This window comes from Leptopilina heterotoma, unplaced genomic scaffold (assembly GCF_015476425.1).
Source record: "Leptopilina heterotoma isolate Lh14 unplaced genomic scaffold, ASM1547642v1 Lhet_22, whole genome shotgun sequence".
Classification (NCBI taxonomy): domain Eukaryota; kingdom Metazoa; phylum Arthropoda; class Insecta; order Hymenoptera; family Figitidae; genus Leptopilina; species Leptopilina heterotoma.
The window spans coordinates 219,125-232,234 of record NW_025110937.1 but is presented as its reverse complement, the minus strand read 5'-3'; the positions used below and the strand labels follow the sequence as shown (position 1 = coordinate 232,234).

At 25.7% G+C, this 13,110-nt stretch overlaps 3 protein-coding genes across 5 annotated transcripts in view; 2 read left to right on the top strand and 1 right to left on the bottom strand.

Annotated features, from left to right (window-relative positions):
• Nucleotides 1–13,110, bottom strand: part of LOC122501985 (blood vessel epicardial substance-like) — a 187,111-nt gene that overhangs the window by 164,172 nt on the left and 9,829 nt on the right. The gene's annotated exons all lie outside the window — the stretch shown is intronic.
• On the top strand, nucleotides 209–8,226 carry LOC122502062. The gene is made up of 14 exons (XM_043611928.1): nucleotides 209–466; nucleotides 600–762; nucleotides 2,300–2,624; nucleotides 2,823–3,182; nucleotides 3,335–3,492; nucleotides 3,574–3,887; nucleotides 4,103–4,277; nucleotides 4,872–5,065; nucleotides 5,300–5,456; nucleotides 5,629–5,968; nucleotides 6,262–6,618; nucleotides 6,812–6,972; nucleotides 7,050–7,360; nucleotides 7,524–8,226. Exons 1-14 carry the CDS (start codon nucleotides 291–293, stop codon nucleotides 7,702–7,704), a joined length of 3,372 nt encoding a protein of 1,123 aa, XP_043467863.1. The 5' UTR covers nucleotides 209–290; the 3' UTR covers nucleotides 7,705–8,226.
• On the top strand, nucleotides 8,205–12,527 carry LOC122502061 (juvenile hormone esterase-like). The gene is made up of 7 exons (XM_043611927.1): nucleotides 8,205–8,386; nucleotides 10,281–10,437; nucleotides 10,513–10,852; nucleotides 10,999–11,355; nucleotides 11,520–11,683; nucleotides 11,822–12,132; nucleotides 12,284–12,527. The coding sequence occupies exons 1-7, from the start codon at nucleotides 8,205–8,207 to the stop codon at nucleotides 12,450–12,452; spliced, it is 1,680 nt and encodes a 559-aa protein (XP_043467862.1). The 3' UTR covers nucleotides 12,453–12,527.

Below are 13,110 nucleotides of genomic sequence, written 5' to 3'. Positions count from 1 at the left end.
TTGAAAAACACTCGAAGCATCTTTGATCTTATATCAATTTATCTTATATCTTACATGAAATGATGTTATTAAAAATCTGCTACAGTTACAAAAAAAAAATTACCAATTCCTATACTGACATTCTTATACAAACGAACAGTATTAATGAATTTTATCTTTATCACCATTCCAGATGATTGTATATAATCATGAAATTTTAATTTATAACTTCATTGAAAAAGTAGGATATTATTAAGATACATTGTAGAGCAAAACTCAACTTTAGTTTTAAAAGAAAAGCAGAGATTGAAATGCCTGGTAGAATTATATTTTTTTGTTTAATAACCGCAACAGTGTCAAATTCGGAATTATTAGTGAAAACTAAAAATGGAATAGTTGATGGTACTTTTCAACAATCAAGAAATGGTAGAAATTATTCTGCTTTTCTCGGTATTCCCTATGGCAAAGCACCAGTTGGTGATTTAAGGTCTTTAAAATTATGATTAGTCTTTAATTAATAATTAAATATTTAATTAATAATTAATAATTAACTATTTAATTAATTACCTAATTAATTTAAAGAAATTTAATAACAAAGTTTATACAAATATTAAAATAAGGTTCAAAAATCCCCAACCGGCAGAAAAATGGAGTGGAATTCGACAGGCAAAATCATTTGGAAGCTCATGTTTGCATACATTGTTTGGGATTAAAACAATTGGAAAAGAAGATTGTTTATTCTTAAATGTTTATTCCCCGCTTCTTGAATTTCAAGAAAATATGGTAATCATTTTTTTTATGTAAATTCCATTTTTTTCTAGCTATTTATTTTCCGTGACGCATGAATATTCCCGAATTTTTATTTGACGTAAACAATTAAACAAGAAATTCCATTTGACATGAAATTCATTTGACATAAACTTCATTTGACATAAAATCCATTTGATATAAATTTCATTTGACATAAAAATTAATTAAACATAAATTTCATTTAACATACATTTCATTTGACATGAAATTAATTTGACATAAACGTCATTTAACATGAAATTAATTTGACATAAATTTCATTTGACATAAAATTCATTTGACATAAATTTCTTTTGATATAACATTCATTTAACATAAATTTTATTTGACATGAAATTAATTTGACATAAACGTCATTTGACATGAAATTAATTAATTTGACATTGATTTCATTTGACATAAATTTCATTTGACATAAAATTTATTTGACATAAAATTAATTTGACATAAATTTCATATGACATAAATTTTATTTGACATAAAATTAATTTGACATAAATTTCGTTTGACATAAAATTTATTTAACATTATTCTCATTTGACAAAAAAATTACATTGCATAAATATTATTTAACATATAAATCACATTATACAAATTCTATTAAATATAAAAATAACCTAACACTTAATAGACTTTAATTTAATTGGACATAAAATTTATTTGACATAAACTTCATTTAGTACATTATCCAAAAGTAATTTAACATAATTCCCATTTGACATAAAATTCTCTTACCATAAATTTCATTTGGCATAAAGATCATTTGACATAAAAATTTAGGTGCAAATTTCAAAATTGGCTAATTACAATTTTCTAGATAATGTCAAATGAGTTTTATGTCAAATTAATTGTATGCCAATTGTAATTTGTGTCAAGTAGATTTTATGTCAAATAAGAATTATATTACATAACTTTCATTTCAAATGAATTTTATATCAAATTAAACTTACGTCTAATGAATTTCGTGTCAAATGAAATTTACGTGAAGTGATTTTCATGTTAAATGAAATTTATGTCATGTGATTCCTATGCCAAATGGAAATTATGCAAATTGAGTTTTATGTCAAATTAAATTTATGTTGAAAGAGCATTTATGGCACATGAATTTTATGACAAATGGGAATTATGTCAAATGACTTTTATGTCAAATGAACTCATTGTAAAATGGATTTTATTTTTATGTCAAATAAAATGTATGTCAAATGAATATTAAGTTAAATTAATTTTATGTCAAATGAAAATGCCAAATAACATTTATTTCCAACTAGTTTTATGTAAAATAAAATGTATATATCTTAAATTTTATGTCAAATGCCATTAATGTTAAACAAATTCTATGTTAAATGAATTTTTGTATCAAATGAAAGTTATGTCAATTGAAATTTATGTCAAAATAAAATTTGAATCGCATGAATTTTATGTTAAATGCCATTTATGCCAAACAAATTTTACGGCAAATGAATTTTCGTGTCAAATTACCGTTTAATAAAGCAAAAACATTTCGTTTTAGAAAAATAATTCATTACCAGTAATGGTATATTTACACGGGGGAATATTTTTCTTCGGCGGAAGTGATAATTACGAAGCAACATATTTTTTGGACAAGAATGTAATTTTTGTGACACTCAACTATCGTCAAGGAATTTTAGGTTTCTTAACGACAGCCGATTCCGAAGCATCCGGAAATTTTGGACTAAAAGACCAGAGATTAGCTTTAAAATGGGTTCAAGAAAATATCGAATCTTTCGGTGGCGATAAAAATCGAGTGACACTTTTTGGCATAAGCTCCGGCAGTTCCTCTGTTCATTATCACACTCTTTCAAAAGCAAGTGATGGTAAAAGAAAACTTACTAATTAAAAAACCATTTTATATTTTCATTCGATCTTCAAATTAAGTAAATAAATATTTTGTAATAAATGATAAATTAATATTAATAATTTTAAAAATTGGCAATCTTTTTGGATAAATTAATGTATAATATAAAGAATAAATTAATGTACAATATAAAGAATAAGTTAATATATAATTTTAGGTCTTTTTCACCAATATATTTTGCAGAGTGGAACTGCATTAAGTAACTGGGCCTATCGAGACAGTAGTAAAATTTTTCAAACTGTTAAAAAAATAGCCAACTTTGTTTCGTGTCCAACGAAATCAACTAAAATCTTAATGAACTGTTTGCGAAAAACGGACGCAAATGATCTACTATTTTGGAGTAATATTGTTGGATTATTCGTTAGAAATGCAGAACTTGCTTGGGTGCCAACAAATGAATCGCCTGACAGCGAGGAAACATTCTTAACCGACAATCCAGAAAATTTAATGGAACAAATGAAAGATTTGCCCTTCATTAGTGGAGTTTCCAAAAATGAAGGACTCTTTTTCATAAGTGGTAAACCAGCAACAAATTTTAATCATAATTTAATATAAAAATATACACTAAAAAAGATTTATTTGATTCAAGTAACCGATTAATTGACTATTATCAATTAAATATTTAATTGAATCAAATAATAGAAATTAAAATTCAATTTTATTCCCCAGCTATTCACACACTCGATCTTGTTTACAATCTGATAAAGAAATTTTTAAAAAAGTTGATTATCGACGATGCTGTTTATCTCAGAAATAGTGAAAAAACTTTCTCAACTGATGTATATAAATTTTATTTCAATAATTCCCAGCCCTTGGATAAGAAAACGGTAATAAATTCTCAAAATAATAAATAAATAAATACTTCAAATGATCGCAATTATTCAATAATTAATTTAATTTTTTTCAAGCAATTATTGGACACCTATACGACTATACTTTCAGACGGAATGTTTATTTATCCCCAAATCAAAGTTTTGGATCAAATTACACCCAAAATGAAAAATCCTACCTATTTTTATAACTATGGATATCGTGGTGATGTTCCAAATTTGTCAAATTTCTTGAGTAACGACAACTTTGGCGTTGGTCATGGCAATGAAATAATATTTTTATTTCCCTTTGAATATTTTATAATAAAAAGAACAGACGCTGATTTTTCACCTACTGATAGAAAAATAAGTAAATTATTTGTCGATTTATGGACATCATTTGCAGCTAATGGGTAAAAGACTACTTTACATTAAATCTCAATTCAAACTAATTAATAAAACATTTAAAATATTCAATAAAAATTATTTTACAAAATAAAAAAAGATCCTTTTATTTAAGGTAAAAATAACAAACATAAACTATAAGTGACTCTTAGGTATCTTTTTTCGCGACATGTCACATATCATAATTAACACATTTTGAAATATAAATAATTTTTATTTTTAGAAAACCTACATCCGATTATCTAGAACCACCAAACATATGGAAACCGTACAACACCGAAAATAATTCCTACTTGCAAATTGGTGATGAAATTGACAACATGAAGCCATCAGTAAAATTATCAAGCAACTTTTCAACTGAAAGAATGAATTTCTGGAGAGAACATTTTCCGTCAAATAATTAATATTTTATACAAAACAAATTCTTGAAACTTCAAATACTTGAAACTTTAAATTCTTTAAACAAAAAAGTAAAATAACATAATGTATATATTTTAAACTAATTTTAATTCTAGTAAAATAAAAAATATAGTAAGAATACGATCAGTGAATATGCTAATTGTATTATTCATAATCTCCTCATAGTTGTAATTAGTAAATCTTCGTAACGATGCAAAAAAAGTATTAACATATTGGATCATCGATTAATTAAGTGACTTGTAAAATCGATCATGAATAATGAGGGAACAATAAATTCATACTGCCTTTCTAGTGAGTTGTAAGCAAGTTGTATTAAAGTTATATTGTTTCTTTAACTATTGTGTTTATTATTGTTATTTCTGTTATTATTTCAACTGTTATTGTTCTTTCTGTTATAATTTCAACTGTTATTGTTTTTTCTATTATTGTTGTACCAGTTATTGTTGTTACCGTTACAATTTTTTCTAATCTTATGCAATAACACAAAGTTAAAGTGCAACCTAAGAATTTTAAAGCAGTTCGAATCCTTAAGCATACCACAAAAGAGGATAAGTGTTCTAATTCATAAATGAATTCCTAACAAAATGGAAAATCAATTAATTATATTGTTGTTCTATTTAATATTTGCGCCAGTGTTAAATTCAAAACTACTAGTGGAAACATTACAGGGAAAACTTCTTGGCACTGTGGAAAAATCGAGAAGTGGTAGAAATTACTCCGCTTTTCTTGGTGTACCGTATGGACAACCACCGATTGGAATTTTAAGGTATTATTGAAAATGTACTAATTTCGAAAAATTCAACAAAGTATTTAAATATTTAAGAAAATTTTAATCAAATGATTTAAAACATATTAATGGAAAGGAGAAAATGTAACAAACATAACATATTAAAATGATACTATAATACATATTTAACATAAAACGTTAAAATAATTTCTGGAAACTAAAATCAAATTTTCCGTTTTTATTAATTTATACCCAAACAAATATTAAAATTAGGTTCAAAAATCCTGTACCAGCAAAAAAATGGAGTGGAATACGAACTGCAACATCCTTAGGTAATTCGTGTTTACACTCTCTTTTTGGATTGCCATTTGGCAACGAAGATTGTTTATTTTTAAACATATACTCTCCGTTTCTTGAGTTCCACCAAATGGTAAGAATTTTTCTTATCTAAATTTTAACCTATCTCCGTTACAATAAAAATGAAGTCCTTTAATGCAAAAAGAAAGTCTTAAATTAAGATTTTTTTTACTGTAAACAAATTCTAATTCTGTAATACGAATTCGAATTCTGTAATACGAATTAAAAATATATTTTTACTGTAGAATTTAAATACATCAAAGGAAAATCCACTACCAGTGATGGTTTTTATACACGGTGGAGCATTTTTCTTCGGAGCCGGAAATGACTATAAAGCAAACTACATTATGGACAAGAATGTCATTTTTGTGACGATAAATTATCGATTGGGGATATTTGGATTTTTGTCTACTGCGGATTTAACAGCTCCGGGAAATTTTGGAATGAAGGACCAAGTACTGGCCTTAAAATGGATTCAAAAGAATATCAAATTTTTTGGTGGTGATCCGAATAGAGTGACTATATTCGGACAGAGTGCTGGAAGTGCCAGTGTTCATTTACACACACTAAGCGAAGCTAGCAGTGGTAAAAGAAATAAAAAAATTTACTACAAAGTTACTACAATATAAATGTAGTAAAAAGACTAGAATCTTAAAAAATATAAATACTATAATACAAAAAAGTACAAATACTATAAAATAAAAAATATAAATTCTATAATACAAAAAAGTAGAAATACTATAAAATTAAAATACTGTAATATAAAAAGTATAAATACTAAAATATAAAAAGTATAAATACTAAAATATAAAAAGGATAAATACTAAAATATAAAAATCATAATAATCATCTTAATTATAAAAAAATATATTTTTTAGGTCTCTTTCATCAATTTATTCTGCAAAGTGGCACCGCCCTTACTGCCTACGCCTATAGAGACAGAAACGAAATTTTTGGAACAGTAAAAAAAATTGCAAACTTCGTCAATTGCAGTACAACATCAACAAAAGTATTATTAAACTGTTTGCAAAAGAAAAATGAATATTATTTACTATTTTGGAGCAATTTGGTTGGAATACTGATTCGAGTTGCCGAATTTTCTTTTGAACCAACAAACGAACCTATAAATAACGATGCATTTTTAATCGACAATCCGCAAAATTTAATGCATCTTATGAAAGACGTACCTTTCATTTGCGGCGTTACAGGAAACGAAGCAGTTGCTTTTACAAATTGTAAACAAATTACAACTCTCTACTATAAAAATACTAAAAATACTATAGAAATACTAAAAATACTATAAAAATACTAAAAATACTAAAAATACTAAAAATACTATAAAAATACTGAAAATACTAAAAACACTATAAAAATAAAAATTTAACATCCAAGTATCCACAATAATTAAAATTTCCATTTATCCATCAGTTTTTTACACCATCGATCTTCTTTACAATCTTCTAAGCAAATTCATGAAAAAAATATTCATCAACGATGCTGTTTATATCAGAAACGATAAAAAGAGTTTTCCGAGTGAAATAGATGAGTTTTACTTTAATAATAATTCGGATCATATGAGCAAAAAACAGGTAAATAGATAAAAGAAAAATTCATTCAAACTTTAGTCTCATAAAATAGATTTTCCTGAAAAAATATCCTTTTGAAGAATGTGGACATCTTTACGAACATACTTACAGACGGTCTTTACAATTATCCAGCAATGAGATTGTTGGATCAAATTGCACCAAGAATGAAAAGTTCCAACTATTTTTATCAATTTGTCTATCATGGGGACACTTCACTATTTTCTAATTTTTTATCTAATGAGAACTTTGGAGTTGGCCATGCTGATGAATTATTATTCTTATTTCCCTTTTCGTATTTCATTATTCATAAAACGGATGCTGATTTAAGTGACAATGATAGAATCATGAGTAAATTGACTGTCGACTTATGGACCTCATTTGCAATCAACGGGTAAAGTTTTTATTAAAATCTACTTCGTTTCAAATTCTAACAAAATTTTACAAATAATTTTCCGTAAGGTCAAAGTTCACTTCAGCTATTAACAAAAATCAAGACTTTACGGAAAATACAATTATTACATTTTTATAATCACAATTATTTTGTTTCGATTTAGAAAACCAACATCTGAATACCTAAATCCGCCAAATTTATGGAAACCGTTCAACACCGAGAAAAATCCCTTTCTTCAAATTGGAGACGAAAATGACACAATGAAACCTTCGGTAAAACTATCAAGCAACTTTTTAGCGGAGCGAATGAACTTTTGGAGAAAAAATTTCCCTCCAGTTAACTAATACCAATAGTTACTATACTGATTGATAGTAAATATAATAATCCCTTTTTCTCCGAATACTCAATACGAAACAAAATTATTATAAACATATACGATTACAAAATATGCTAATTTGTATTACTTGCAATTTCTTCAACTATGTATTTAAGTTATTACAAAGTAATATGAGAATCCACCAAGAAAAAAACACTGAAAAACACTAATCATATTTCATCTCAGAATATTTAATTGATCATAAAATCCTAGATACCACAGAGTTGCAAACGGACTTACAATGTTATTAGTTTAATCAAAAAATTATTTTTTCGAAGAGAGTAGTAGTCAAGAGGCAACCGAGTTGCAAATAGTTAAATTACAAATTAGTATAATCGGAAAATTATTTTTTCTAATCATTTAGTTTTATGTAAAAAGGACTGCTAATATTTTCTGAAAATTTGTTTAATAGAAATTTAAATAAATAGAGAATTAAAAATTTATTATAAAATGTATCCTCAACCAAAAATGACGAATCAATTAATTATATTTTTTCTTTTTTTGCTAAGTGCACCATTGTTAAATTCTAAACCTATAGTGAAAACTGAAAATGGAATACTTGTTGGTACAGTAGAAAAATCGAGAAGTGGAAGAAATTATTCCGCTTTTCTTGGCGTACGATATGGAAAACCACCAGTCGGAGATTTAAGGTAGATTTAAGGATTTATCGGAGATTTAAGGTAGTATCAAAATTGTGTAACTAATTTTTTAAAATTTCAACAAAGTATTTGTGAGTATTTAAAAGAATATAATTTTTAAAAAAATTTGCAGTTATCAAAACTATTTTTTGCGCATTTCTATTAACTTTTATTAAATTAACGTAGTAAATTTTACCAAGTTCCATAAAATTTACTAAACAGAAATAATAAAATTATCTCCAGAAATACAGTAATTTTTTGGTAAATTGAAAGAAAATGTTACTGAATAATATTCTTTGAAAATACGAAAATATACTTTGAAAATAATAAAATTTATTTCAAAAATAGTAAAAATTAGCAGAAATCTAACAAAAATTTCAGAAAGAAATATATTAAATAATTAAAATAAAAAAGTAAAACAGGGTTGCCACAAAAATTTAATTTGGTTTTTCCCTGACTTTTTCCTGACTGATTTTGACATTTTCCCTGACCCTGAAGAATATTTTAATTCACTCCAAATATTATTATATACTCAAAAGAAAATAATCAAAAATTTTAAGTAAAATTCATTTTTTAATCAAATTTTAATAGAAAATTTTTCGAGAATTTAATTATTTAAATAGAAAGATAAATAATTGAATATTCCTTAAAATTGAATGCAATTTTCTATCAGTTTATTTAAAATTGTATAAAAAATAATTTGAATTCTGCGATAAGTTTTGTTATTTATGAAAATAATTGAATTCTTGCAACGAATTTTATTAAAATTTTTTTTTTAAGAATTGAATTCCGGAGAAAAATAATTAAAATCTAACGAAGAATTTAATTAAATTTTTTTTTTAAATAATCGAATTCCTGTGAAAAATTTTATTTTTGAAAAGAATTGAATTCTTGGGAAGAATTTTATTAAGATTTCTTATATAATTGAATTGCTTCGAAGAATTTTATTTTTTACGAAAATAATTGAATTGTTTCAAAGATTTTTACAAACATTTTTGACAATAATTGTTATCCTAGGAAGAGTGTTATATATTTTACGAAAATAATTATATTCTATAATCAATTTTATTATAATTTTTCAAATTTATAAACATTTTAATAAAAATTTTTAAAATAATTGAATTCTTGAGAAAAATTTTATTATTTATGAAAATAATTGACTTCTTGCGAAGAATTTTATAAAAATTTTAAATTTTATAAAACTTTTTCGAATAATTGAATTCCTATAAAAAAATGTATTATTTGTGAAAATAATTGAATTCTTAAGAAGAATTGTATTGAAAATAATTGAATTGTATAGAAATATAATTAAATTTCGGAGAAGAATTTTATTATTTATAATGATAATTGAAATTTTGGCGAGAATTTAAAAAAATTTTTAACATAATTGAATTTAAGCGAAGAAGTTTATCACTTTTGAAAATAATTGAATTTCTGTAATCAGTTGTTCTTGAAATCCCTATTAAAAAAATTTAAATTCATTAAAAATTGATATTTTCTAAAATTTCAAATTGAAACCTTTGAAGTTCATCTATTTATGAAGATTGTAAACGCAATTCTTTTGAAATCCAATTAATTTTGAAATTTTTAAGTAAAATTATTCATTAAATAATTTATAGTTAATAATTTTATGACAATTCTTCAAGAATAAAGTTATTTAAAAGGAGATAATTGTCAGAAATAGAAAAAATGGAAGGTTTTGTATTAGAATTCTTGGCAATTTCATAGTTTATGATGCAAACGAAAAAGACACAAAAATTCAGAATTTTCTTATAAATTCTAAAAATTTAATATTTTCCAGTACTTTTAATAAAAATCCCTGACCAATTTTAATTTCCCTGACTTTTCCCTGACCTGTGGCAACCCTGTAATATTTTTTTTTTTAAGTGGGAAATATAAAAATTAGGTTCAAAAATCCTGTACCAGCAGAGAAATGGAATGGAATACGAAACGCAAAATCTTTCGGTAACTCATGTTTACACACATTGTTTGGAGTACCATTTGGCAAAGAAGATTGTCTATTTCTGAACATATATTCCCCGTTTCTTAATTTTCAACAAGTGGTGACAATTTTTCTTTTTTAAACAAAACTTTTTCATTGTATGCATGACAAGGCAAAAAAAAAACTTTTTTTATAGAATATAAGTTCATTAAACAAAACTTTATTGCCAGTAATGGTTTTTATACACGGTGGAGCATTCTTTTTTGGATCTGGCAATGATTATAAAGCAAACTACATTATGGACAAGAATGTCATTTTCGTGACTATAAATTATCGATTGGGAATTTTTGGTTTTTTAACCACTGCTGATACAATAGCTCCAGGTAATTTTGCACTGAAAGATCAGTTGCTTGCCTTAAAATGGATTCAAAGGAATATTGAATTTTTTGGTGGTGATCGCAATCGTGTTACACTTTCTGGACAAAGTGCTGGAAGTGTCAGCGTTCATTTACATGCAATTAACCAAAGGAGCAGTGGTAAAGAACCTTAATTAACAATATTAATTATTTATAAACAATATTGACTATCAATTTTGCAGAATATGCTAAAATTGATTATAATCACCTAATTTTGTTAGCAGTTTAATAAAAGGATAAATTATCATAAAATTTAAATTTTCCAGGTCTGTTTCATCAATATATTATGCAAAGTGGTACCGCCTTAAGTGCCTTCGCCTATAGAGACAGAAACGAAATATTTCAATCCGTTAAAAAAATGGCTCAATTTGCAATGTGCCCTACAACAAATACACAAATTCTAATGGACTGTTTACGAAAAGTTGATGGACATTATTTACTAATTTTGTCCAATTTGGTCGGACTGATGATTCGAATTGCCGAATTTCCCTGGCAACCAACAAACGAACCCATAAATGATGATGCATTTCTAACAGAAAATCCGCAAAATTTAATGCATCAAATGAAAGATGCACCTTTCATTTGTGGTGTTGTTGGCAATGAAGGAGCGATTATTACAAATTGTAAATAACTTATGAAAAAAAAGAAATGCAAACTAAAGAAAACTAAAGTCATTGCACATGTACCAGTACTTTTTTCTTCAAATGAAAAAACGATTTAAATGAATTTTTTTCCATGTGCAATGACAAGATTTTCTATCTCATTTAAAATTCATTTTATCCATCAGATTTCTACACTTTCGATTCTCTTTATAATCGTCTAAAAAAATATATGAAAAAACTGTTTATCGACGATGCTGTTTATATCAGAGACGCTAAGAAGAGTTTTCCGAACGAATTATATAAGTTCTATTTCAACAATTCGCAAGACCAAAACTTAACCAAAAAGCAGGTAAATAGATCAGTAAACAAATACAAAAATTCCTCATAATTGATTAGAGTGTAAAAACTTTTTTTTCCAAAAGTAAAATAAGAGATAATTTCTTTTCAAAAAATGTCTAATTTTCTAACAAAAGATTATTTTCAAAAGTTTTTAGACACCTATACGAACATAGCTTCAGACGGTATATTTAATTATCCAGCAATTAGAATGTTGGATCAAATTGAACCAAAAATGAAAAGTCCTAACTATTTCTATCGTTATATATATCGTGGAAAAAATTCACTCCTCACTAATATATTAAGTAATGAGAACTTCGGAGCAGGTCATGCTGGCGAAATAGTATATTTATTTCCGATTCAGTATTTCTTCATTAACCGAACAGATGCTTATTTCACTGATAATGATAGAATGATGAGTAAAATAACAGTCGACTTGTGGACCTCATTTGCAATCAACGGGTATGAAATGAAACTATTAAAAATAAAAATTCTGTTTGTTGCAAATTTTTAAACTTCTTAACAATTTTTCTTTTTTACCCAGTATCGTGCTATCTGACTATTATTATAATAATCTTAATAACAAAAAATTTTAATCTTTTTGTCAATCTAGAATACCGACATCAAAATATTTAGATCCACCAAATTTATGGAAGCCGTATAATACAAAATCCAATCCCTATCTGCAAATCGGTGACGAGGACGACAATTTGAAACCTTCAGTGAAATTATCAAGTAACTTTTTATCCAACAAAATGGATTTTTGGAAAAAAATACACTAAACTGATGTAATGATTGAAAAAAAAGTTGTCAATTTTATGATCATTTAGCTTCCTCAATATAACATACATATATGAATTCCCTTAATTTCTAATTATAGAAAAATTATTTTAGAGTATTAAGATAAAATTTCAAAAAAATCAAAATATTAATTTTTTGTTGAAAAAAAAATATTGTTTAATTTTATAAATATAAAAAAATATATACTTTAGATACATCATCGATTCGTTTCCATGCCAGAAATACAATTTTGACAAGAATTAATAAAAATTTGAATAAAAAAGAAAGTTATTTCTAAAAAACAAGAAGCAAAATTGAAAAAAAATTCCCTATTCTTCAAGAATGCCTAGGGCTTAGTCCCTACTAGAACTCAGGTGATTTTCAAATAATTAGAATTTTTAAATTTAAAAGAAAAAAATTTTTAATGTCTTTTTTACGAAATTTTGATTGTCTGATGGCGTACGGGTGGTGGTGCTACTACTTAAAAATTGAAATAAAATTCCCTATTCTTCAAGAATGCCTAGGGCTCAGTCCCTACTAGAACTCAGGTGATTTACAGATGATTAAAATTTTTAAATTTGAAAGAAAAAAGTTTTTAATATCTTTTTTATGAAATTTTGATTGTTTGATGGCGTACGGGTGGACGACCTGCTACTACTT

Excerpts from the sequence above, each read along its gene's own strand:
- LOC122502062 (XM_043611928.1), top strand. The coding sequence starts at position 291 with ATGCCTGGTAGAATTATATTTTTTTGTTTAATAACCGCAACAGTGTCA. Across the intron at positions 3,888-4,102 it reads ACATCATTTGCAGCTAATGG|AAAACCTACATCCGATTATC; the intron begins GTAAAAGACTAC and ends TTTTATTTTTAG. Across the intron at positions 4,278-4,871 it reads GAGAACATTTTCCGTCAAAT|ATTCCTAACAAAATGGAAAA; the intron begins AATTAATATTTT and ends ATTCATAAATGA.
- LOC122502061 (XM_043611927.1), top strand. The coding sequence starts at position 8,205 with ATGACGAATCAATTAATTATATTTTTTCTTTTTTTGCTAAGTGCACCA. Across the intron at positions 8,387-10,280 it reads CCACCAGTCGGAGATTTAAG|GTTCAAAAATCCTGTACCAG; the intron begins GTAGATTTAAGG and ends TATAAAAATTAG. Across the intron at positions 11,684-11,821 it reads AAAACTTAACCAAAAAGCAG|TTTTTAGACACCTATACGAA; the intron begins GTAAATAGATCA and ends TATTTTCAAAAG.